Source organism: Callithrix jacchus, chromosome 7, assembly GCF_049354715.1.
Source record: "Callithrix jacchus isolate 240 chromosome 7, calJac240_pri, whole genome shotgun sequence".
NCBI lineage: Eukaryota > Metazoa > Chordata > Mammalia > Primates > Cebidae > Callithrix > Callithrix jacchus.
In genome coordinates this window covers 113,672,614-113,700,152 of record NC_133508.1, presented here as the reverse complement: position 1 = coordinate 113,700,152, position 27,539 = coordinate 113,672,614, and the positions used below count along the sequence as shown (strand labels likewise).

Sequence of the window (27,539 nt, the reverse complement as noted above, 5' to 3'; positions counted from 1 at the left end):
TATATGAGTATCTCATCTAATGCCACAGAAAGAAGTCACAGTAATATAGCAGAATTGTATTGTGCTTTACAGTTAGTTAACAAAGTTTTTTTTCTTTCTTTTTGGGACAGAGTCTCACTCTGTTGCCCAGGCTGGAATGCAATGGCATGATCTCAACTCACTGCAACCTCAGCCTCCTGGGTTCATGCGATTCTCCTTTCTCAGTCTCTGGAGTAGCTGAGACTACAGGAGTTGGCTAACTTTTGTATTTTTGATAGGGTCAGGGCACACCATGTAGGCCAGGCTGGCCTCGAACTCCTGACCTCAAGTGATCTGCTTGCCTCAGCCTCCCAAACTGCTGAGATTATAGGTGTGAGCCATCACACCCAGTTAGAAAGTATTTTTACACAAATAATTCTTTCCATTCCTAAGGTGGATAGTCTACAGATAAGGGTAAGGAGGCTCTGAAAATTCAAGAACTTTTCATTTTTAGGGATAGTAAGTCTGTCAAAGAGTCCAGCCTATCTTAAAAAACAAAATAAAATGCTGGGTTAAAAGAGGAATGGAGTACTAGTTGAAAGTCAATACCCAGAGAATAGTCATGTAACCGTAGTCCTCTCCCAGAGATCAGTCAAAAGACTTTTTCCACAGCAATTGAAATAAAAAGAGCAGTGGACAAAATGGAGAATTGGTATTCGACTTGCAGCTGAAAGCCCCATATCCATACACAGAATGGAGAGATTCTCAGCCTCATAGAAGCTAGGGTTATGCTCCCAAGAAGGAGAATGAGGTATTTTCTGAAAAAATTCAATGTCTCTCTTGAGAAAAACCTACATATACTAAATTAGGTATCCTCCAAAAGAGCTGCCTCAGCAAGACCAAGCTACAGTGAACATAAAACCTTCCACTCAAATACATTTTAAAATCTGCCTTTGTTTTTTGCTTTATTCTTAAATATAAATGAGCAGCAGAAGATGGTCATAAATGGAGAGGAACTTCTAAAATGAATGTCAAATAGTAAGAAAAGCAGAAAACAAGGAAATGGCAAAAAATAATATGCATGCATAATATATGCAGAAAATGGAAAATAATGATAGATATAAATAAAAAAGGTATTGTAGCCACAAAATAAAAACAGGTCATGAAAAAGAAACAACAAGAAAATGCAAAAAGAGAGTTGAAAATAAAAAATTAGCAGATGAGTATTAAAAAGTCAAGTAATTGGAAGATATATTTAAGTAAATCTCCCTAAAAGCAAAATAAAAAAAAGAGATGAATGTTTGTAAAAATAAAGAAATCAAGAGAACGAATTCCTGCTTAATACAAAACTGACAGTAATTCCAGAAAGAAAACTGAAAAAAAATACATAGGAGAAAATTATCAAGTAAAAAAAATATATATATTCAAACTGCTCACTGAAGCCTAGCACAATTCATTTAAAAAGACCAATTTAAAAGAACACCTGAGAAATTTATGACAAAAAGATCATTGCCGAGGCACATAGCCATTAGGTTATCTAAAGTCAAGATGAAGGAAAGAATCTTAAGAGCTGTGAGGCGAAGGCACCAGGTAACCACCTATAAAGGAAAGCCTATCAGATTAACAACAGTTTTCTCAATAGAAACCTTCCAGGCTAGAATGGATTGGGGCTCTATTTTCAGCCTCCTTAAATAAAACAACTATTAGCCAAGAATTTTGCATCCTGTGAAACTAAGCTTCACAAATGAAGGAAAGATAGTCTTTTTTAGATGAACAAATGCTGAGAGAATTTGCCAGTACCAAGCCAGCATTATAAGAACTGCTAAAAGGAGTGCTAAATCTTGAACCAAAACCTCAAAACACACCAAAATAGAACCTCCTTAAAGCACAAATCTCACATGACCTATAAAACAAAAACACAATTAAAAAAACACCAGATATTCAGATAATAAATAGGATGAATAGAACAGTACCTCACATCTCAATGCTAACATTGAATGTAAATGGTCTAAATGTTCCACTTAAAAGATAAAGAATGGCAGAATGGATAAAAATTCACCAATCAAGTATCTACTGTCTTCAAGAGACTCACCTGACACATAAGGACCCACATTAACTTAAGGTAAAGGGGTGGGAAAAGATATTCCATGCAAAGGAACATCAAAAACAAGCAGGAATAGCTACTTTTGTATCAGACAAAACAAACTTTAAAGCAACAGCAGTTAAAAAATACAAAGATAGGCATTATATAATGATAAAACGACTTGTCCAACAGAAAAATATCACAATCCTAACTATATATGCACCTAACACTGGAGTTCCTAAATTTATAACACAATTACTTCTAGACCTAAGAAATGAGATAGAGAGCAACACAATAATAGTGGGGGACCTCATACTCCACTGACAGCACCAGACAGGTTATCAAAATGGAAAGTCAACAAAGAAACAATGAGGTAAACTGCACCCTAAGACAAATGGACTTAACAGAGATTTACGGAACATTCTACCCAAGAACTACAGAATATACATTCTATTTATCAGTACATGGAACATTCCCCAAGATAGACCATATGATAGGCTACAAAACAAATCTCAATAAATTTAAGAAAATTGAAGTTAGATCAAGCACTCTCTCAGACCACAGTGGAATAAAACTGGAAATCAACTCCAAAAGGAACTCTCAGAACCATGTAAACACACAGAATTAAGTAATCTGCTCCCTAATGATCTTTGGATCAACAATGAAATCAAGATGGAAATTTAAAAATTATTTGAACTGAATGATAATAGTGCCAAAACCTATCAAAACCTCTGGGATACAGCAAAGGTGGTGCCAATAAGGAAGTTCATAGCCCTAAATGGCTACATCAAAAAGCCTGAGAGAGCACAAACAGACAATTTAAGGTCACACCTCAAGGAGCTAAAGAAACAAGAACAAACCAAACCCAAACCCAGCAGAGGAAAGGAAACAACCAAGGTCAGAACAGAACTAAAGGAAATTAAAACAAAAAAATGCAAAAGATAAATAAAACCAAAAGCTGGTTTTTTGAAAGGATAAATAAAATTGACAGATCATTAGGAAGATTAACCAAGAAAAGAAGAGAGAAAATCCAAATAAACTCAATTAGAAACGGAATAGAAGATATCACAACTGACATCATGGAAATACAAAAGATAATTTAAGGCTACTATGAACACTTATGTGCATAAACTATAAAACCAAAAGTAGATGGATAAATTCCTGGAAAGATAAAACTCTCCTAGATTAAACCAGGAAGAAATAGAAACTCTGAACAAATGAATAACAAGCTCCAGATTAAAATGGTAATCAAACAATTGTCAACAAAATAAAGTCCAGGACCAGATGGATTCACAGCTGAATTCTATCAGTCTTTCAAAGAAAATTTGGTACCAATCCTACTGATGCTATTCCACAAGATAGAGAAAGAGAGAATCCTTCCTAATTCTATGAAGCCAGTATTACCCTAATACCAAAACCAGGAAATGACATAACAAAACAAGAAAACCACAGACCAATATCTCTGACGAACATAGGTGCAAATATCCATAATAAAAATACTGGCTAACTGAAAGCAACAGCATATTGAAAAGATAATCTACTACGATCAAGTAGGTTTCATACCAAGGATGTAGGGATGGTTTAACATTCACAAGTTAATAAATGTAATATACCACAAAAACAGAATTACAAACAAAAATCACATGATCATCTCCACAGATGCAGAAAAAGCATTTGACAAAATTCACCATCCTTTATAATTAAAACACTAAGCAAAATTAGCATAGAAGGAACATAACTTAATGTAGTAAAAGCCATCTGTATTAGTTTGTTTTCACATGGCTAATAAAGACATACCTGACATTGGGTAATTTACAGAGAAAAAAGCATTTAATGGACTTATGGTTAGGAAGGAGACCCAGGCATCTAGGATTACCTCCCCCTTGACCTCCACACTGCATTTCAATAGAAGAAAAGGCTGGCTGGCTGGCAACTCCTAAATCACCTTCCTGTAAATAGCAGGCATGGGATGGGGGAAATCTCTCCAGAAGACACTGTTTTTACTTAAACATGATCAAACCCCCACCCGACTCCTCCATCCAGAGACCAGAACCCTTTCACATGTAATTCCTAAAACTGTAAACCCAAGACCCTTTCACATGTGATTTCTAAGGCTATAAACCTAAGATCCTTTCACGTGTAATATCTAGAGTGTAAGCCCATAAAAAGGCAGAGCTTCTCTTTGTTAGTGGAGCTGGGTCATTTAGACAGATTGCTGCCTGGCTCCTGGCTGCAATAGTAATAATAAACACTTCTTCCTTCCCACTTCAGTGTTTGAGAGGTCTGTTTCTTGTGGCCGCTCCTGCTTCATGGGTTCCCTGACTGGGAAGAAAGTTTCGATTGGCAGGCGGCCAGAAAATCCTCTCAGGTGCTTTGCCTAACCCTTCAGAGCATCCCTGCAGGGGCTCCGCCCACTGGAGTGATGCAGTTCCTGAGAGTGCTCCCGGGCAGGTATTTACCTGGTGGAAAGCCTCCTCAGACTGGAGCAGGAAAGCCCCCGCAGTGTGGATCCACCCAGTGGCTGAACACCAAGAAGGAACGGGTACTTGGAACATCTGGACAACAGAAATACAGTAGGATTGGTCCCAGGAAACGTGCCCACCTCCTTTAGGTGGAAGTGTGGCCTGATCACCCACGTGTGCCAGATTTGGCACTTTTGAACTTGGCTCTCGCTCGCTCTCTCCTTTTGTAACTAACCTTGGAAGCTTTTGCTTATGGTTTTGATTAGGGTGGAGGGTGGAGAGTGAGAGTGTGTGTGTGTGTGTGTATGTGTGTGTGTGTGTGTGTGTAAAGGTCCAACTGGACTCATCAGCCATGAAAGGTGGGAGTATCAGGCCCATCTGGAAGGGGCCTCATACTTCGAGCAATTTGTAGGGCTAGTTGGAATTAGAGATGGCCACATAAGGCTAAGTGGAGAAGCCTTTGCTATCTAGGCGTTGTAAAAGGATTGAAGTGAATGTAAATTGGAGAATGTGTACTGCCTCTCACTGGGTGGGAACTGCTGTGGGTGGAGTAACACTCTCTTAACTGTGGGAATTGTTTCTTTGGTGCATAGGCATGGGTCATGCTCATAGCAACACACTCCTTTAGAGACCATGCTGAAAAGTTTTAAGAAGGGCTTTAGTGGAAATTACAGAATAGCTATGACCCCAGAGAAATTAAGAACTTTATGTCAGGTAGATTGGCCAGCATTTGGGGTAGGTTGGCCCCAAGAGGGGACCCTCGACAGGTCTCTTGTCTCCAAAGTAAGGCATGAGGTTATATGAGGTGAGCTAGAACACCTTGGTCAATTTCTGTACACAGACTCGTTGTTGCAGTTAGTTCTGAACCCTCCAAAGTGGTTAAGTGGACAGGCAGTGACTGTTTTAGGGGCCAACGGACAGACCGCTAGAAAAAAATCCCCCGCCACCAAGAGACGCAGACTCCCAAGTTCTGGCACCTGGATGGGGCAGATTAAGTGGCAGAGACATAGACCTCAACGTTCTGGCAGATCCGGCGGCAGAAGAGTTTTTGATACCGAGAAGCCACAGGCTCTCATTGGCCTACTGCAAATGATTATTCAGACTCATAACCTCACTCCTGCTGACTGCCACCAGCTGCTTATGTATCTTTCTAACACAAATGAGAGACTGGGTGAAGCGTTTTGCATGTATCCTCCTTTTGATCCTGAAAGCCCTGAAAACCAACACATGATAAATATAACATTAGTCAGTCAGTGTGCAGAACATTAGATGAAAATTGCAGAAACAGGCAGGATTTGCGGGCATGAATACCTCACAGTTACTGGAGATAGCTAACCAGGTGTTTGTGAACCAAGAAGCGGTGAGCTGTAGAAAAAAATCATAGAGAAAACCAGCATCAGGCTTGACAAAATGCCAACTTGATAGCTGCTGCTATTAAAGGGGCATCCCCAAGAGTGTGGGAAAAGGGGGGTTCCTGGAAAGCCCCACAGTCTGCCTGCCCGCACCTGCAATGTGATCAGTGTGTGTACTGCAGAGAAGCGGGACATTGGAGAGAAAAATGTCCTCAGTTAACTACAGCACAGGGTGAGCCTAAGCACAAGGATCCAGATGACAGTGGAGGAGCTCTGCTCAGTCTAATGGAAGGGTCACTGGACCAAAGGAGGGGGCGGGCTCATATGCCCCCAAAGAGCCCATGGTCCTGACTACGGCCCTGTAAACTCCCATCAAAGGAAACCAAACCAATATTGTTAGAGCTACTAAGGTGTTAGGAAAACAGATTTTCTCGTACTTGCCGGACTGTCCCTACCCCCCTTTTCCAGCAAAACTTTCTGTGCAAATTAAGGGCTACAACTATCCCACTCAATAATAAGGATTCCCTGCAGCTAAGATTGCCTCAGGCAGGGCTTATCCAGGCTCTCACCATCCCTCGGGAATGAGGGTGGAGACCTTCCCTAACCAGGGACCGAAGACTGGTATTTCCACCCAGGCCAGTGCAGGGCTTGAGTTTGGTTAGTCAGACTACAGTGACTTTGCACCCACTTGCACCCGATTTGTGCACACAGTTGGATAGTTGGTTCACTTGATTGGACTTAAAGACTATTTCTTTAGCACTGGACATGCCTCGGAGGGTCAAAAACTATTTGTGTTTCAATGGGAAAAATCCAGAAACAGGTGTGCCCACCCTGGTACACCTGGACCTGGCTTCCCAGGGGCTCAGAAACTCTCTCACCATCCTTGGGGAGGCACTAGCCTGTGACTGCCCCCCAGAAGTTTCTTGCTAAGGCCTTATGTTGCATGCTGCCCCTATATGCTGATGACCCCACAGGAGGGACACCCCACAGCAGTCGGGTGTGCAAGAGGAACGGATGCGTTACTTTAGCACCTGGAGGACTGTGGATATAAAGTGTCTAAAAAGAAAGCCCAGATTTGCCGACAGCAAGTGGGATATCCGGGGTTCACCATCTGGAAGGGGGAACGCAGCCTAGGAGCAGAGAGGAAGCAAGCCGTTTGCAACCTGCCAGAACCCGAGACTAGAAGGCAGGCGAGAGGGTTCCTGGGAGCCATGGGTTTTGTAAATTGTGTATTCCAAACTTCGAAGTACTGGCCAAACCCTTACACAAAGTGACAAAGTGGGGAGGGGAGAAGACAAGAAACCCTTTGAATGGAGCAGAAACTAAAAGTGAAACTTTTGTCAGCCCTGGCTTTGGGGCTATCCGATTTAACAAAGCCTCTCAGGCTGTATATGTTAAAAAAAAAAAAAAAAAAATGAATGGCAATTGTAGTTCTAGCATCATCAACTCTGGGAAGAATTTAAATATTAAAGCACCCCACACAGCAGTGACCCTAATGAATACCAAAGGACATCATTGGTTAACAAATGCTAGGCCTACCAAATACCTGAGCCTGCTAAAGTGAAAATTTCTGCATCACCACTGGGGTCTGTGCAACACCCTAAACTCTGCCACTTTGCCCCTGGTGCCAGGAAACCCATGAAATAACCTGTGTGCTGCTTCGAGATCTCATCCCCAGGTTTGGACTGCCACTGCATGTTGGATCGGGCAACAAACCAGCATTTGTGGTGAACTTGGCCCAGAAGACAGCAATGGCCTTGGGGTATTACTTTATGCTGCCTATTGCCATCTGAGTTCGGGAAAAGTGAAAAGAATGAACTGGATCATCAAAAATAGCTTAGGGAAAGTGTGTCAGGAAACAAGATCAAAGTGGGTGCAGGCACTTCCCTTGGTGTTATTCAAAATTAGATGCACTCCCTCTATGAGGACAGCATACTCCCTCTATGAAGTCTTATATCATAGGCCCCCTCCCATACTCCAGGCACTCCCGGGAACTCCTCAGGAGTGGGGAAAGATTGAGTTAGGATGCCAGTTACCGGCTCTAGGGAGAATCGCTCAGGATATTTCAACCCGGATAAACGAAAAATGTCCTGCAAGCTTATTCTCCCCAGTTCACCCTTTCTCACCAGGTGATCGCCTGTGGATAAAGAATTGGAATGCAGCCCCTCTAAAGCCACAGTGGAAAGGACCTCAGACTGTGATCCTGACCACTCCCACAGCTGTAAAGGTAGGGGGAATCCCAGCCTGGATCCACCACAGCTGTGTGAAACCCGGCAGCAGCTGAGTCTTCAGAAGCTACACCAGACCCTAGGCAATGACTGCAGAATCACCTTAAGAAGGACAACAAGCCCTGCTCCAGCCATATCCCGGAAGCTGGCTCATCCACACATGGCCAAAGCATGAGGAAATTCATAATGGGACTTGTTCTTCTTAATATTTGGAGCCGTACACTAGGGACATTAACTAATTTTGAAGAATGCTCTCAGTGTGCACACCAGGTTACTAAGGTAGGACGTAAAGTTACTGCCATTCTTTTGTTCTACAGTTATTATGAATGCACAGGGACACAGAAGGGAACCTTCTTATATAATGGTACTCAGTATAAGGTGTGTAATCTGGGGTATGGACAGCCCAATGTATGCTACAACCCATCAAAGCCCCCTACACATCCTACTTTTGAAATTAGACTCCTAACAGGGCAATAGACTTGCTCTACTAAATTAATAGCTAAAACAGAGGAGAACAGAAGCCAAAACAGGTTACACTACGGTTTGATGCCTGTGCAGCCAACAATGCCTATCATTTCAGTAGGGGGGGCTGTGGTTCTCTTGGATGGGAGATGGGAACAAAGTCATGCAAAAGAGCAAAAGTATATCTGCCAGAGAACCTACTGGTGCAGTAATTGCATTTTTGGGTCATGTGTCATCTGGGCCACTTGGAAAAATAATACGAATAATCCCATTCATCTTACAAAAGAGAGAGACATCATTCCAGGGAGTAATGTCCCTTGTGTCTTAGGACATTGTAACCCAGTAGAATGAATAATCACAAACCCCCAAGATTCTAAATGGGAAAAAGGGGAGAGTGTAATGCTAGAAACTGATGGGAAAGGGCTTGATCCAGGAGTCAGTATCAAGATTCAGGAAAAATCCAAAAACGCTCAGCCCAGCCAGTGTACCAGCACTTTTATGGTATATTAAATAAGCCAGTGCCAGAACTTGTGAAAAAGACAATGAACTTGTTCCTCCAATTTGCTGAAAATGTGGCCCATTCCCTCAATGTCACTTCTTGCTATGTAAGTGGAGGGATGACTGGGGGGACAGGTGGCCATGGGATGCCCATGAGTTATTACCCTCTGACCCTGTCCCTGACCTGACCTCAGTCCAAAGGGTTCAAACCAACAGTTTCTGGGTTTAAAAGGTTTCAATTATTGGACAATATTGTTTGGTCAGAGAAGGAACAGACTTCACTGTTCCAGTTGGAAAGCTTAGCTGCATCGGGCAGTGACTGTATAATGGAACAGTGGGCACTGTAACCTGGTGGAGCTCAAACTATACAGAAAAGAACCCCTTCCTAGAATTTCCAAAATTACAGGATGCTTGGAATCACTCTGGGTCCCAGAGAGACTGGACAGCCCCTCCTGGGTTGTAGTGGATATGCGGGCATAAAGTATATGCACAGCTGCCTGAAAGATGGACAGGTAGCTGTGTCATAGGTGTGATTAAGCCTTCTTTTTTCCTATTATCTGTTAAGACAGGTGAGCTGTTAGGACATCCAGTCTACTCCGCCCAGGAGAAAAGAAGTCTAAAGATAGATAAATGGGAAAATAATAAGTGGCCACTGGAAAGAATTATTGAGTACTATAGGCCGGCCACAGGGACAGAGAATGGCCCATGGGGACACCGGACTTCTATCTATACACTAAATCAGATCATCCAGTTGCAGGCTGCCTTGGAAATACTCATTAATGAAACTGGCAACTCTGTCCATTTTGGCTGGACAAGAAACTCAAATGAGAAATGCCATTTATCAGAACCAGGTGGCTTTAGATTATTTGCTGGCAGCTGAAGGAGGTGTCTGTAAAAAAAAATTCAAACTAACCAACTGCTGCCTGCACATAAATGACCAGGGTCATGGAGTTAAAAATATGACCAAACTAGCACACGTGCCTGTGCAGGTATGGCATGAATTCAACCCTGAGTTCTTGATTAAAGGTTGGTCTTCAGCCTTGGGAGGATTAAAAACCCTCATCATAAGTGTGATAACAATAGTGGGTGTTTGTTTACTATTCCCCTGCTTTCCCTCCTTGTTCCTCTAAATGGCTAAAAAATCCTTTACTGCTGTAATAGACCAGAAAAACCACATCACAAGTGTTTCTTCAGAGGATCTGGAAAATGAGAATGAAAGTGAGACCTCTCACTAATATTATAGAGTGGTGAGGGTCTCAAAGAGAGGGGGTGAGGAAGGAGACCCAGGCATCTAGGATCACCTCCCCCTTGACCTCCACACTGCATTTCAATAGAAGAAAAGGCTGGATGACTGGCACCTCCTAAATCACCTTCCTGTAAATAGCAGGCATGGGATGGGGGAAAACTCTCCAGAAGACACTCTTTTTACTTAAATAAACGATCAAATCCCTATCCCACACCTCCATCCAGGGACCAGAACCCTTTCACATGTAATTCCTAAAACTGTAAACCCAAGACCCTTTCATATGTGACTTCTAAGGCTGGAAACCTAAGATCCTTTCATGTGTAATATCTAGAGTGTAAGCCCATATAAAGGCAGAGCTTCTCTTTGTTAGTGGAGCTGGGTCATTTAGATAGATTGTTGCCTGGCTCCTGGCTGCAATAGTAATAATAAACACTTCTTCCTTCCCACTTCGGTGTTTGAGAGGTCTGTTTCTTGTGGCCACTCCTGCTTCAACAGTTCTGCATGGCTGGGAAGCCTCATAATCATAGCAGAAGGCAAAGAGGAGCAAGGAGGTTCCAAATTCCCTGACATTTTCCTGTCTTCTCCTGAGCCCTCCAAACTGTTCCAAACTCTTCCTGTTACGCAGTTCCAAAGTTGCTGCCACATTTTTGGGTATCTTTTCAGCAGTCCCACTCTACTGGTGCCAATTTACTGTATTAGTTCATTTTCACATTGCTGATCAAGACATACCCAAGACTCGGTAATTTAAACAGGAAACAGGGTTTAATGGACCTATAGTTCCACATGGCTGGGAGGCCTTACAATCATGGTGGAAGGCAAGGAGAAGCAAATCAAGTCTTACATGGATGGCAGCAGGCAAAGAAAAAAGTTGTGCAGGGAATCATTTTTAAAACCATCAGATCCCATGAGACTTTTTCACTATCACCAGAACAGCATGGGAAAGACAGGCATGATTCAATTACCTCCTGTCAGGTCCCTCCCATAACACGTGGGAATTCAAGATGAGATTTGGGTGGGGACACAGCCAAACCGTATCAGAGTCCAACTAACTATATGACATTCTGTAAAAGGCAAAGTTAAGAAGATAGTAACAAAATCAGTGTTTGCCAGAGGTTAGTGGGAGGAAGGGATAAATAGGCAGAACAGAGAATTTTTAGGACAATGAAACTACTGTTTATGATGCTATAATATTGATACAAGTGATTACGCATTTGTTCAAATCCTTAAGAAGTACATCCCCAAGAGTGGACCCTCACATACACCTTGCATGCTGGGTAAGAATGTGTCAACATAGGTTCATCAGTTGTAGCAAATATGCCACTCTAGTAATGGATGTTGATACTGGAGGAGGCTGTGCATGTAGGAATAATGCTGTATTTTCCTTTCAATTTTGCTGTGAACTTAAAACTGTTGTTTAAAAAAAAAGCTTATTTAGAAAAAGGAACAATATCATTTGAAAAAAATATTTTTAAGAAAATAAATATAACCATAGCATATTGTGGGCTTTGCAATGAATAATATTTATACAGTTATAAACACTGAACTTTTGCTGTAACCAAAAATTTGATAAAGCTATATTGGGAAGATTGAAGAAGAAGGTGTGGAGAGACATGAGAGAGATAAATTCTCAACTGCCATCACAGGAATTTCATAGATAATGTCTAAAATTGAAACAGCACAGAAGTATATGTATGTCATTTAGAACCATGGGCATAAATAGTATCAGCTAAAGGACCAAGAAGTGACTGCTGCTAGAAGTAAGAATAAGAAGTGACAAGGGGTGGACTGGGATGCTATTTTAAACAGATCTTTTAAGTACATGCATGCATTATTTTCATAAAAAATAAAAGCTAGTTTTAAAAAGAACTGTACGATATCCTACACTAGAGAATTAAAGAAATTTTGATATAACTGGCACAGTAAGATACCACGCAGCCATCACATACCATATCACAAAATGTATGCAAGCAAAATAAGGAAATTTCACAAAATATTGCTGGAAGAAAATAAAAGCATGTCACAACAGTACATATTGTTTGGTTCCATTTTTGTTAACACACACCCATACACAGTGTGTTTATACTGTAAATACATGGTCCTTGCTCTCAAAGAAATTCTAATTCAACACATAAAAATAATAGTTTTAATATGACGTATTTGTTAATAGGATGCAGAGATTCTCAAACTTAACTGTGTATCAGAATCACTTTGAGGGCATATTTAAATAAAGATTTTAGGTCTGCATCCCATTTCTGATTTAGCAGATTTGAGGTGGGATCTGAGGATTTGCATATCCATCATGTACCCAGGAGATGCTAGATGCTGCCACTGCTGATCTGGGACTGCACTTCCAACAGCACTAAGATTGTTATATACAGAGTGTCTGGATACACTCGGCCCAGCATGGGAGTCTGGGAAGTCTTCTTAGTAGAGATGTTCCCAAGTTACAACTTACGTGGTTCTCAGTAGCCTCTGAAGTGTCACAAAGTCATAAAACTACTGACAAATCTTAATGGAAATGATTGATTTACCAATTACAAGGTTGCACATAGTAACCCCAAACATCATGTTTCCTTGCTTTGTACTAGAACTTTCTAGGCGGTACTGGTTATTTCAGACAAATCAGCTGCTGTGTTTGGCATTTTTATATTGCTTTTTATTAAGGAAATAGACAAAATGAGAAAGTTATTGCATACGAAATGTTTAGATTGATGACCAAAATCTTCCAAGCTAGGGATGGCTGGGAGGGTACAGAGTAAGTCTGGGGTCTTTGGAAGGGAGTCCTGGCTCAGCCTAACAAGGAGAGGATACATATTTGCAAGCTGGTTACAAGAGAGCCGAGAGTGTTCCTTGATGCTACTCTTCTCACGGTTAGAAGCAACCATGGAAAGTGGAGAAGGACTTACACTAGTGGCTCCCTACCAGAGTCCAGACACTGCCCTAGGTACTCAATGGTGTCTGAAATGGAAAGGACATCTCTAGGTACTCAGGATGTTCAGGAAGTATCAGAAAAGCTAACCTCTACTCACATGTTGGCCAGTTAGCTTCTCACTTACTCCTTTTCACCTTTTAATTTGCTTCTTAAAGACAAAACCAAAATGAGTTCTCCAGTTTCATTACAGGGTTTCATGAACTTGTCTGTTGTTTACTGGACCCTGTGGTTGGCACAGTGTCAGGTCCAGAGTTGGTGCTGAGTGAAAATTGTTCAGTAACTGGCTAGACAAGCATTATAGGAGCTGCCTGCGAGAATTCCAGAACACATGCAGAGAACACAATACATTTTCTTTACTCTAGCCTCAGAAAATTGAGATTTTCTAGAATCCCTTAGTCTAACTCTGAGGGTCTACAGTTTGGTGCACTTTTGGAGTAATAAATGTGGAAGACCACCTGCCATGCTAGTGGCCATCAGTTTTCTTGCTGGGAGAGGAGAAACTCAGAGTATAAGTACAGTAAAGCCAGGTAGTCGACCAAGTCTGTCATAAATTAAAACATGATCTCTAGAAAGCTGCCAACTTCTTGGCTTCTAGCTCTCTGAGAAGTAAGAGGTCAATTCCAGTTATCTGAAACCTTGATTCCAACTACTCTAATGGAAATTTGTGTTGAAAAATAATTGGAAACACTATTTTCTGCACTAACAGTTATTAGAACACCAAATTGCACCCATTGTAGAGTCTCCTAGAGAGTGAAAGTAACAGTGTTTATGTAAAGTATAACCCTCACCATCTCTCTCTTGGGTGGGAACTTGAGTTCTTCGTCATGCATAAGGCAAGACTAGAAGGGTACTTTCTATCTTAGTCCTTAATTTTAAAATCACTTTCTTTTGAAATCATAAAATAATTTTTGTAGAGCTTCAGAACTTGAAAAATTTCAAGAAAGCCAACTGTCTCCTTCACACTTTAGTCAAATAAGTTTCTGGTGTAGGATTCTTAATGAGGACTGGGTAGGAAAGGAGGAAGAGGCTTAGGAATTACAAAAGGCCACAAGTTCCCTGCCCCAGTCAGCACTTCTGAGAAATCCTGCCTTGGACCCTGCAATAGCACCTTGCAGACAGGAGTAGACTCCTCCCAACTCTGGCCTGAATGTGGAAGATAGAGTCTTCATTCTTAAGGCCAAGTAGGATAACACTGTTTATCTTAAGCTGTTCCTAGAACTGTCTGAATTCATGAAAGGTTTGCCTTTGGCTTTGGTTTGGCCAACTTTTCTCATTGTAAAGTGTATCCATAGCTAACACATTGGCTCACGCCTGTAGTCCCAGCTACTCGGGAAGCTTAGGTAGAAAGTGGCTTAAGCTCAAGAGATGGGGGCTGCTGTGAGGTATGATCCACCACAACTGAACTCCAGCTTGGGTGACAGAGAACCTGTCTTTAAAAACAAAACAAAACAAAACAAAAAGTAGAAGAAGTCTATCAGACTGTGCTGGAATAAAGCCAAGTTTAGTGCTCCTCCTAGACTTAAAAAATGGAGACCTCAAGGAAAACAAAACTTGAAGAATCATAATTGTGAAACTGTAAATGTCAAAAACCACAGAAGGAAGTTACAGAAAGCCAGTAATTTAAGGAGTGAAAAGTAAAGATCTTAAACACAGTAGGACCATTTTGATCTTCCTTATCAGTCCTCTGTGTGAGAAAATGAGCAGGATTCTGACTGGGCAGTATTCAGCAGGAATCTCATGAAGGAGGAACAGCTAAGTTGTTTCTACTCAAATCTCTGAATCTTAAATTCCATTACAAAATACATATTCTGATTGGCAGTAACATTCTTTTAATGAATACCAAAAGAAGGGTCCTAAAAGGGACTATGCCAAGGTGCCCACTGAGTCAGATACCTTGCTCAGTGGTGTGAACCTAATATAGGCGAGGTACAAATCAGTGGGTTCTTGTCAAATAACACATCTGTTGCTGGGGACAGATGGAAAAAGTAGGATGTGTTATTGGCTGATTGAGCAAAAAGAAATACCTAATACTTTTTCCCTTAGTTCATACCATGACTCACTAAATCTTGTAATGAATTATATCACAGCACAAATACATTGCCACTAGGATGTGTACAAGGTAAAATTAGGATAATCAACTGTGAACTGTTATGCTAATGAAAGCAAACAGTGATGCAGATATTCCAAAAGAGTGCAAAATCAGAAAATAATTTACTTTTGGTTATAGCAGATACTGTATTACTTGGGAGGCATCAGGTTAACCTTTGTGTTTTGTTTGTGGAAATGTGAAAATTAGTGTGTAGCCCTTACATACATATCAAATGATGGAGGAGACAATTGGGATAGAGAAATGAATCAAGCCGGAATGGAGTATTTCTGTAGATACACTCAAGGTGGCAAATTTAGAGTTGACTAATCATTGAACTATGAAGGGGAATGGACATAAACTCATCTTATGGAAGGGAAAACTGCAACTGAGATAAATTTACCTAATGCAGGACACACAATTCAAGGTCCCAGCTTCTCACATGTTTCTTCGTTCTTTTCCCACTCAGTTGCACTACTTGCCCCATGCACCTGCATGCTAGTATTTATTACAGTGGCTGAACATAAATAAACTCACAAAGGCTCTGATAAATTCCATGAGAGACTGTCCAAGCATTGTTTAGAGAAATTAAAACACTTTGAAGATTTCGGCTGACATCAAAGAAGCTTATCCTTTCAAAATGTGTCCTCAGGGAGCTTGGCCAGAGAAAGAACCAAATTTGATGCTAATGTTTATTCAGTGCTCTCAGGGCAGAACAGGTAAATGCATGGACTCTAAAATCAGATTGGGTGAAGGGTGGAGGGAGGTGGGGATCATTAATGGGTACAAAAAAATAGAAAGAATAAACAAGACCTACCATTTTATAGAACAAAGAGTGACTATAGTCAATAATTTAATTATACATTTTAAAATAACTAGAAGAGTGTAATTGGATTGTTAGTAACACAAGGGATAAATGCTTGAGGGGATGCATACCCTATTCATCATGCTGTGATTATTTTACACTGCATTCCTGAATCAAGACATCTCATGTACCCAATAAATATGTACATCTACTATGTCCCCATAAAAATTTTTTAAAAAATCAGATCTGGGTTGGAATTCTGTCTTGACCATATTTTTTTCCCTATAGTTCCTTCCTCTGCTAGCTTAAGCAACTCACATAATCTTTCTGAGGTTTACTTTCCTTATTGCAAAATGAAGACAACAGTCATATCTGCCTCACAGGGTTATTGAGATGACAAAATGAGATAATGTAGGTAATATACTATATGTTACATAAGTAATATAATATATGCCTGACATACAGTAAAGGTTCAGTAAATATTTATGATCATTATAATAATTTTAACTATACTATTTTTCAATAGTTTGTGTTGAGCAAGTCTATATCATTTCACATTTCCTTGAAGTTCAGTGTCTATGTTGCTTTCTTTTTTATTTATTTTTTTAATTTTTTTTTGAGATATAGTCTCACTCCATCACCCAGGCTGGACTGCAGTGGCACGATCTCAGCTCACTGCAACCACCACCTTCCGAGTTCAAGTGATTCTTCTGCCTTAGCCTCCCAAGTAGCTGGGACTACAGGCACATGCCACCACACCTGGCTATTTTACTTTTAGTAGAGACTGGATTTTGCCACGTAGGCCAGGCTGGTCTCGAACCCCTGATCTCAGGTGACACACCCGCCTTGGCCTGCCAAAGTGTTGGGATTACAGGCATGAACCACTGCACCCAGCCTCTTTGTTGCTATTTCTACTTAGTAGATCCTGAAGAAAAATCCATTTTTTATCTTGTTTTCTCTGCCTAGTTTTTGCTAGACAGGGACTCTTATGATAAAAACAAGTTTAAAATTTCAATTTACTTTAAATTGTGAGTCATAAAATTAATCATTTGTAGTTTATGAGGCCATATGTTCTTGGATGGTGTAAAGGTAAAAGTCTAAGAACAGAGTTTGATGAAGAACAAAAAGATTTACAAAATACAATTCTATTTTCTAGAAAAGAGAAAGGATGCACCTGCAGTGGATGTTTTTCCCTTGGCATAATCTCTGCTTTCAAATCCTAGTTCATGATGTCAACCCCTTGGACAGCATGTCCCTATCTGGCCTCATCATCTCCAACTTGGGCGATTATAATAAGCAGTTAGTAACTGGGCTCCATGGTTACTCTTTCGCAAAACTCCATTTTTGCCACAAGGCTGACTTTTTGAAAATATAAACATTAGGGTCACAAATTCTTGATCTGACACATAATGCACTTTCCAATCTGGAACCTAAATCTATTTCCAGGACATTTCTCCACTCTTTTGCATTGAAGACATTTTTATCAACACTGAACTCCCTCAGTACACTTCACACGTTCATGCTTTGTGTCTTTACTCAGGCTATTGGCCTCTGCCTAGGAAGTTCTTTCCCCTTTGCCTTGTAAAACGTCCATGATATCTTTTGCAAAACAAATTATAACTATCTTGTCCACGTGCTAGATGTCAGGGACTGTTTGAAGCACTTACAACATATAAACTAATTTAATCTTGACTACAATCCTATGAAATAGTATTATTACCATCTCTACGTATAAAAGAGAAAAGTGAGGCACATAGAGAGGTTAAGTGATGTGTCCGAAGTGACGCTGATGGTAAGTGGAAGCTGCTTTTGATTAGTCAGAACTAATTCTGCCCTTTTTCTAGTGTAGACTCTTGTTTATGCTGCCATTTTGCTACTTGCTCAGTCTGATGTGTTTCAAGCTCCGTATCTCATGTACCCGTCAATCCTCACTGCCCAGCACTGTACCTTACATTTAGTCTGTGCTTAACTAATGTTTACTAACTGCATGAACCCAAATAAGAAAACTGCAGCTTCATTTTCTACAGATTTCCTAACACCATGTATGCTATTATATCTTTAGTTGGTTGCAAAAATGGGTTGAGTGGCACCTGAGTAAAAAGGAAAGTGGGAAGACGAGAGGACAGAAATGGTTTCTGAGCTGGTATACTTGTGTTAAAGTACATGCGCCAACCTGCAGCAATAACCAAAGGCCTTACATACTCCTAAACTGAAAAGATAAAGCACAGCTTTTCAAGGCCCCAAACCTTTTAAAATAAACGTCATTTTTTCATTTCTATACTTCATGTTTTATTTTAAGCCATACGTATTATGGAGACTTAAGAGCCTCTCAGAACAGCTTAGTTCGTTTTTGACAGTAACTCTTGGGCAAAGACTCTTCACTGCACCATTACTCCAGGGTGTTCCCTCTGCAGCTGTCACAGGGAAACCAGTGATATGTGGCATTTCATGTCCTCCTTTGAAGATCACTTATCCTGGACAACAGTTTACGTGGAAAGTCTCCATGTTACTATGGAAAAACCTTCAGACATTTACAAAGACAGCATCTCAACATCTACTTCAGCCGTTAATAAAGGTATGCAGCAATGAACACCGGAGTCCTTATTTCAAAGATGAAAAAGTGAACCAGGAGACATTGAACTCATCATGACATCAGTTCTCTGATTTCCAAATTAATATTTATTGAGCATGGTGTTGCAGACAGAAAAGGAATAAAACTGCCCCTTGCTCTTCAGAAAGCTCACATTCTAGTTGGTCGGAAGGTCAAATAACCATTTGACTAAAAACATTTGTTTTAATAACTATTCTGTCCAGCACTCCAGAAAGGTGACGGCCCTGAGGAAAGAAGGAACTATTCTGCCTAGGCGTGGGCAGAGCAGGGAGGGTTTGTGGAGGAGGTGCCATTTCTGAGCATCAAGGAAACACCAGATTTCACTCAGTAGAGAGGTATGGGGGAGGTTAGATGGGAACTGGAATTAGAAGAAAATGTATTCAGGAGCATAAAGGCAAGAAGGGAAGCTTAAAATGTTCTTATGTTAGAGCACAAGGTGCCAAAAGATATGGAAGGAGAAGAATGGAAGAGAGAGAATAGAAAGATTTTATCATATCTTGTGTAAGAAAGGCAGAGCCTAAAGATGTGAATCTCATATAAGGATGTTGAAGAGGTTTCTAGAAATTTAATGCCATTAAGTAATTTATTTCACAGTCAGAATATATTTTTTATAGCATCTTATTTCATTCAAAAAAATGGAGAAGACTGATCATCTTAGAAAAAAATAAGTTTAAACCAATCCTTCTCTGTACCTGGAGTGTTCAGTTCTTTTTATTTTACATTAATTTTCAAAATAAATACTTATTAAGAACCGGTTATTTACCAAGTAAATTCTTAGAATTGATCTTAAGAATTTGAGAAAATACAAAATTGAAAAGAGTTCCAAATGAAACAAACTGATTAATATTATTATTAATGTAGAATTTTAGCTATTTTTCTGTACTAAATAATTCAGTAAGTTAAAAAAAAAGACTTAACTGGGCACCAACGAATGTTATATTTATCAAAAACAAACTTAGCTTGTTAATTGGAAAGGCACATTTGATTATAAGAACAATTAGACACTGAAAATCTTACTGAACAGGGTTTTTGAGAGAGGTAATGACATGAAGCCTAGCAGAGCTGCTCACACTGAGAATCCTGTGTTTCCATAGTATGGAAATATGTATAAGTATCTCGAGATACCTGAGAAATAAGCTATGAGTAGGTATCTCGAGAGCCCTGAGGAAGCTGAGATGAAGAAATCATCTTCCAAAGACACGATCTCCTCTGTTAGGTGAGGCTTTGCTTTCTCATTCAGACTTAATTTTATAAAATACATTTCCTTTAAGAATGTGAAGACTCAAGGAAAAAAACATAAAACAAAGAAACCAAGAAGAAGCTGCTTAGTTTGTAATAGTGTGCATTCAGTTGATCATGGTACACAGAGACATGCTTATTATTGTCAACACAGGAGTTTTAAAAACCCTTAAAGAAGTAGGTCAGTTGAGTAGTGTACAGCAAAGTTCACTCAGGCTGAATGTCTGGTCAGAGCAACAGTCCACTTTCCAGAATGCCACCTGGATTGGAGATTGAAAATAAAATTCCTAGGATATGCCAAGGTTCATTTCCTAAAAATGATGATGACATCATAGTTATTTCAGTTTTCAAAATGGGAACAACTTTTAAAATAAAAAAAAATCCCCAAATGTATTGAATATAATCTTAAATGAAGATAAGTATGGACTCCACATAATGTGACTTTATTCAGTTATTTACTCAGCATTCAAGATAGCATCACTATGTCTCCTTCCTTGTGACGGGAGGGAGGATATTTTTCCTCATGAAGTTATTATAAGAATTAAATGAGATAAATGTAAGAAAAATAAGTGGCACAGTACTTGGTACAAAACTAAGGATTCATTGAACGCTTTTAAAAAGCGCTAACATTTATGTTTTTGCTTAAAGTCCGTATTTTTGGTTAAGGCCTTATTTCCAGTATTTAATGTATTAAATAATGGTTTATGCACCACAAACAGGTAAAAAATAAAAATGTTGGCCTCGATTTCTTAAGGGTTATGCAGTGCTCATTAAATTAGAAAATTCTGATTCAGTGTACCTCAATAACCACCCGGTAATACATTCTAAAAGAAAGCAGGATCTATTTAGACTCAGATTCACAAACCCAACACCTTAATGACAAGCGGTTTCCTAAATGTGATATTCTGATAACCTTTCAGGTCCTTTAGGAATCACTGCCATCCTCAATCAGCTGTCCTTTAATCTCTCTTAGAACTCGGTCTTATTTGATCACTAGCAGTTTCAGCTTAAGTGAGTTTAGGAAATTGCATATTAACACATATAAAATTGACACTTTTTGCACTCAAATGCTTTAATACAAAAAAGACTGGATTACAAAGTTTACTAAACAGTGTTTTAAAAACGCAAAAAAATGATTTTGGCTTTTACTCCATATTAGTTTTAGAAAAGGTGAAGCAACTTGAGGGGAAAGGGTGGGAAGGGAGTGAGGGATAGAAGACTACAAATCAGGTGCAGTGTGCACTGCTCAAGTGATGGGTTCACCAAAATCTCACAAACACCACGAAAGAACTTACTCATGCAACCAAATACCACCTGTTCCCCAAAAACCCATGGAAATACAATACATTAAAATAAAAAAAAAAGGTTGAAGCATAAAGTAATCGGTTTATTGTTGATTGCCATTCTCTATAAGCCATAGGTATTTATCAGCTGAAACTAATTTACCAATATAACCACAAACACATCAGACTTATTATTTTGAAGTTATACTGAAATACTTTCTAAATCCTATGAAAACCACTTTTTCAGAAAGAAAAAAAACATTAATTTTAGGGGAATTATAGTTAAGTCTTTTTAGCTCTGCCCAAATAACATTATTCAGGGAGAGTACAACCAGGGTCTTAGCATAATGCATATCACATTTTTAGATTTATTCAATTGTTTACTGAGTGTTCACAACAACCATTATCTATGAATTATCATTCAAATACAGAAATACCAAGTCTTTAAAACTTTCTTTAACCTTTGCTCTAGCAACTGAAAAAGAATGTTCCTTATTTCTGAAAGAGGAGATACGGGATTTTTCTCACCATTTGCCAAATGTACATATTCACTTCACAAATTTTTCTTTCATAGCATGCATGTATTAATTATTTATTTTACTCACATATAAGCTAATAACATTTATAATACCTTTAATTTTATATGTAGTCTCAAATTGATTTTAGATTCATAGTCACCTCTTTGATGTATATTTTAAAACATTCCTAACCAATATACTTTTTGAATATTGAACACACAGATGTTTAAGTCAACTTTATAAAGAAACTCAGATATTGAGAAACTAAGTGACTAAGAGTACTAAATATATGAATTATCAAAATATAAAATGGTGGCCAGGCACAGTGGCTCGTGTTTGCAATCCCAGCACTTTGGGAGGCCAAGGTGGGTGGATCACCTGAGGTTAAGAGTTTGAGATCAGCCTGGCCAACAAGGTGAAAAATACAAAGAAAGCCCATCTGTTAAAAATACAAAAATTTGGCCTGGTGACACATGCCTGTAGTCCCAGCTACTTAGGAGGCTGAGGCAGGAGAATTACTTGAATTCGCAAGTTGGAGATTGCACGGAGCTGAGATCCTGCCATGCACTCCAGCCTGGTTGACGAGAGTGAAACCTTGTCTCTAAAATAAACAAATAAAAAAATGGCTATAAAAAGTCATCTTCTAGTGACAGCTCATAAAAAGCAGTTGCATACATATATTGGCTAATTACAGTTAATTTAACATGAAGATACTTTTGTTCATATAACAATAAAAATTAGTTTAAATTAACTTTTTAACCTTAACCTCTCCCTCTATCCTGTAAATGGCTACCTCTTCTAAAATACTTTTTTAGAATCCTACTTTTTATTTATTTGTTGATATGTCTACATTCCTCAATAGAAGAAGTTCCTTAAGGAAATTTCAATGTTACTCATTGTTGCAAGATTTTTAGTTCACAGCTCTTCAATAAATGTTTTTAGCACAAATAAATAAAATACTGATTTGTCATACTGTGTGAGCTTGATTCTTTAGGACAGCGGCCTATATTTAGTTAGCCTGACAGACCAAAGAGCTTAAAACATGACAGTTTATAGTCACGAAATACCATGCCTACATCCACAATGGACTGTGAATTTACACACTCCATTGTATAAGCATGTAAAAACAACTTTACAAGCATGTAAAAGTGGGCCTCCTCTCTGGCCAAAGTTTATTACTTCTATCTTTGATTCCTGCCACCTTAGAAAGGAGCTAACCCAGGTTTATGATTACACCAGATGGAAGGAAATCTGGGGACCTGCATTTTATTCAGTGCCCTGCCACCTTAGTTTCTGGGTGACCTGCCATGCTTTGCTTTTCGAAGCCTGCTGTGAGGAGGGAGCAAATAACAGCACTTGTCATACAACTTAAATGAGCATGCCGTAATCAATAAGAGCAATCGATAAGAATGCTAAAATAAATAAATGAATGAATAAACAGATAAAATAAAAACTAAACTCTACCATCACAATGTGATGCTGCCATAATGAATAAGCATTATCACGTATCAGCCCTATCTGCTATCATCAGCAGCTTTCAAAACTAATCTTCATATTGGACAAAGGGTACCGGATTTTATACAGCAGTTAGTGCTCTTTCTCTGCATTTTTTTCCAGTTAGTAACAATTGACAGTAAGAGCCCAGCCTTGGGGAGTCAACAGAAGTGACCCATGACTTGTAGTTTGGTAGGTTGCAGCTAGCCATCAGATCACTTCCACAATCCCCACAGACTGCTGTCCATCTCCAGCTCAGCCAGCCGTTGTGGTTACGCTTGGTGGTGAAGACAGAAAAGATAAGGTTTCATGGAGAGCTAAAGGCAAGACCCAAGGCCAGGCTCTCATTAAGATTTTTTCCTTGTCAAAATAGAAATAGTTTCATTGCTTTTTCTTTTTTATTACGTGTACATATGCACCAAGAAACAATTTCAGAAAACACAGAACGCTATAAGAAAGAAGGCAAAAATTATGCATAGCCCTGCCACCCACTGTGCTAACCATCCTTTTGGACTTTAGAACATATTGCACACTCACATTACACAGCACAACAGAAAGAAAAGTCTGGAATGCAAGTTAAAAAAAATCTCTTTCTTTCTTTCTAAAAAAAAAAAAAATCAACCAAACAAAAAACTTACAGAAAAATGAAATCAAAATAGGAAGAAAATCTAGCCAGAATGACAAGTATCACCAGAAATCTCGGAAATACACAGAACAGAGAAAGCTTTCAAAGAGAAAGAGAAAAGACAGTGATCAAATCAGGCTGTCTCAAAAGACGATGATTCTAAAATGTGTGTCAGAGGCGAGAGCTCTGAGAAAGAACAAACAGAGATAACAGAGAAAAACAGAGTGAGCAAGTAGCAGAAGGAAAGAGGAGAGAAAAGACAGAGCACAAGAGGGGAAGCAGGAGGAATGGTGAAAGGTCTTTGTCACAAGGATAAATCAACATAATGAGAATGGAGACACCCCCATATTTCATCCTCAAAGACCGCCTGTAGAAGCTTGGGGACTGTCAAATTCCTTTTTTTAAAATTTTCATAAAACACCAAAAATACCTTTTGGTGGTACAAATGAAGGTAAAATACTTCAAGTTATATATAATATCTATAATTCCCAAAAGGTTAAGTCACCCAATATTATAAGAGAATACAAAAGTAGGCTGGGCGTGGTGGCTCACACCTGTAATCCCAGCACTCTGGGAGGTCTAGGTGGGAGAATCATTTAACCCCAGAAGTTCAGGACCTGTCTAGGCAACATGGAGAGACTTTGCTTCTACAAAAAAATTTAAAAATTAGTTGGGCCATGGTGGCATATGCCTATAGTTCCAGCTATTTGGATGGCTAAGGAGGGTGGATCATTTGAGCCCAAGAGGTCAAGACCGCAGTGAGCTGTGATTATGCTACTGCATTCCAGCCTAGGCAACAGAGTGAGACTGTCTCAAAAAACTGAAGCAAAACAATACAAAAAATAACAGGCTATAAAGGCAACTTGGCTACATATTTCAGCCAGAATTTTTCAGTGTATAAAATAAAAATTTTTTGCCCAGACGAGTTGAAAACTTATATCCATACAAAAACCTGCACACAGATATGTATAGCAACTCTATCCATGTCATCCAAATATTGAAAAAACTTGGAAACAGCCAAGACGTCCTTCAGTAGATGAGTGGATAAATAAACTGTGTACAGTTCAGACCATGGACTATTATTCAGCACTAAAAACAAGTGAGCTCTCAAGCTGTGAAAAACCATGGAAGAACTTTAAATGACTGTAGTAAGAAAAAACTTTAAATGAGTGTAATATTACTAAGTAATAGAATCTAGCCTGAAAAGGATTCATACTGTATGATTCCCAGTAGATGACATTCTGGAAAGGCAAAACAATGAGATACTGAAAGATCATTGGCTGTCAGGGGTTGGGGAGAGAGGGGAATAGACAGAGCAGAGCAGACTTTTAGGACAGTGAAACTGTTTTGTATTATAATGATAGATACATGTCCTCATACATTTGTATAAACCCATAGAATGTACAACATCAAGAGGGATGCCTAATGTAAACTGTGGACTCTAGGCGATAATCATGTCTCAGGGCAGGTTCATCAGTTGTAATGAATGTACCACTCTGGCAGAGGGCAGAGAGGGCAGTGTTAATAATGCAGAAGGTGGTGTATGTGGGGGGAGGGGTGTATGAAAAACTATTCCTTCCTCTCAGTTTTGCTGTGAATCTAAAACTGCTCTAAAAAAATTAAGTCTTTAAAAATTCAGACTTCCCGAATAAAAAACAAATAATGAATTTTAAAAGAGAATTGGCTTCTTGTTCTATTCCCATGTTCATTTGTAGCTCTTTGTACATAAAGGAGAACAGCATGATAGAGATTTTATAGAATATTTCGTGATTTCGTGTATATGTATGTATGTATGTATGTGTATGAGAGAGATAGATAGAGAGATTGAGAGGCAGAATGATAATTTGGATAGATTTGCATCTATGAAATGAAGAGCTACAAAATTCAGGTGGATTTGTCTTGAATCTTATTTTTTTTAATGAAAATTCAATTTTCCACTACCTTTGATTTAAAAATAAAATAAAAATCATCAAATTTTAATTCTGGAGCTCTTCATCTCCTTTAGGGCAGAGGAGATAAAGCATTTGAGACTCTTGGAAGTGAGCTGTCTTCTCCAGCTTAACTTAGTTAGTGACAAAGTTGAGGACAGAATATACAGTGTTCACCTGCTTTTGTTTCTGGGATTCTCTAAGCAGCAGCAGCTACAGGTGACCCAGAACCTGCTCTTAGTAGACCTAAGGAAAGCTAAGGGTCTTTCTAAAATGGGTGTTTGAAACAGCTATTCTCAGCAAGAGAAGGTGGACTACCAGGTCTGTGATGCTGATCTCTGCATCACAGGAATCTGTGTCATCTCCCTTAAACTCTCAGCTAAAATGGTACTTTCCCAAAAATGTCTTTGAGTTCAGAGTAGAGGGGATCATGTTTCATTCTACCAAGAGACTTTACAAGACTTCTATAAGCAGGAAGCTCAGAAAACATTACTTTGTAAGTATGAAATCAGCTCCAGGCAGATTCAAGTTGCAAGAAGGCTTTTTAGTACTATCTCCAAGTGCTGATGAAATTGACATTTGCATCAACAAATATTTGTTAAGGACCAAACATACGCTCAGAACTCCGCACAGAGAGAGGAAAGAATAGCCTTGAGGGACTTCTAATATTGCCAATCCCATTGGCCAGTCAGAACTATACATAAAAGATGAGAAACAGCCAAACCAGCCTGTACAAGTGCAAAATACAGAGCAAGAAAAATAAATGCTTGAGGAATTCATAGGAGGGAGGGATAAACAGGGCTGCTAGAGACAGCTGGATGGAAACAGTCAACTCTTGAGCTACGCCTTAAATGATTTATATGATGACAGTAGAAAAGGAAGGGCATCTCAGCTGGGGAAGCAGGGTCAGCAAAGACGCAAAACTCAGAATGCGTATCTGGAGATAATAAACAGACACCTTTGGTTAAGCTAGAGAATATCTGTAGGGACTAGTTGTCAACAAACTTAGAAAAATTGCTGGACAAAATTCTTTGAGGGACAAGAATGCCAGATAAAAGAAACTAAAGGCAATGAAGAACCATCAGAGTTTTGTGGGTAGGTGAATGGAATGCAAAAGTGATTTAGGAAGATTAATCTGGTGGAAGTACAAAATGCAGATTGAAGGGGAAAAGATGGAAAGCAATGAGAATAGGTAGAGACTATTTTTATAGTCTAGACATGAAGCAATGAGAGCCTCGAGACAGAAATAAAGCATATAATCAATGAATATTTTGAAATAAGGGACTGTAGCCTTGGTAACTCAATTAAATTTTGGTTAGGAAAGATGAGTCCAATTTAAACAGACTGAATTTCACATAGAAAGTTCCTAAAGACCAACCTAGTTTAAGAGACCAATGTTTAGAAGTGATATCAGAGATGGAGACAAGATGTAGGAGTGATAGTTGACTTTTGGAAGTGAATGAGTCCTCTTGGGATAAGAACGTTTCATTTGTACTGAACGTATATTAAAAGGAATGGCAGAAAAGTACAGAGCCAGCATCACGGCTTTTTGGAAGCATGGTAGCAAGTGACGGAGTTTGCCAATTTCTATCTGTATTTACTTGAACAGTCTCTGTTTCCTGAGACTTCCTGATGATCCAAGACTGATGACAGTGGCCAGCAGTCACTCATAGTTTATCTCATTGTCTATCATTCTGTATCACCTGAGCAGTTGGAAACCATGGTGACT

The 27,539-nt window shown here is 39.2% G+C and overlaps 1 protein-coding gene across 5 annotated transcripts in view; it reads right to left on the bottom strand.

Moving 5' to 3' along the window:
* The window catches only part of ST6GALNAC3 (ST6 N-acetylgalactosaminide alpha-2,6-sialyltransferase 3), a 580,668-nt gene that overhangs the window by 170,300 nt on the left and 382,829 nt on the right, over nt 1-27,539 (bottom strand). Inside the window, exon 4 of one of the 5 annotated variants that reach the window (XM_035251922.3) lies at nt 3,215-4,596. The exons of the other annotated variants lie outside the window; for them this stretch is intronic. Within the exon in view, the coding sequence (XP_035107813.1) occupies nt 4,497-4,596 (100 nt within the window). The 3' untranslated portion in view covers nt 3,215-4,496. Of the gene's footprint in view, nt 1-3,214; nt 4,597-27,539 lie in introns of those variants that run through there. 5 annotated transcript variants of the gene reach the window in all.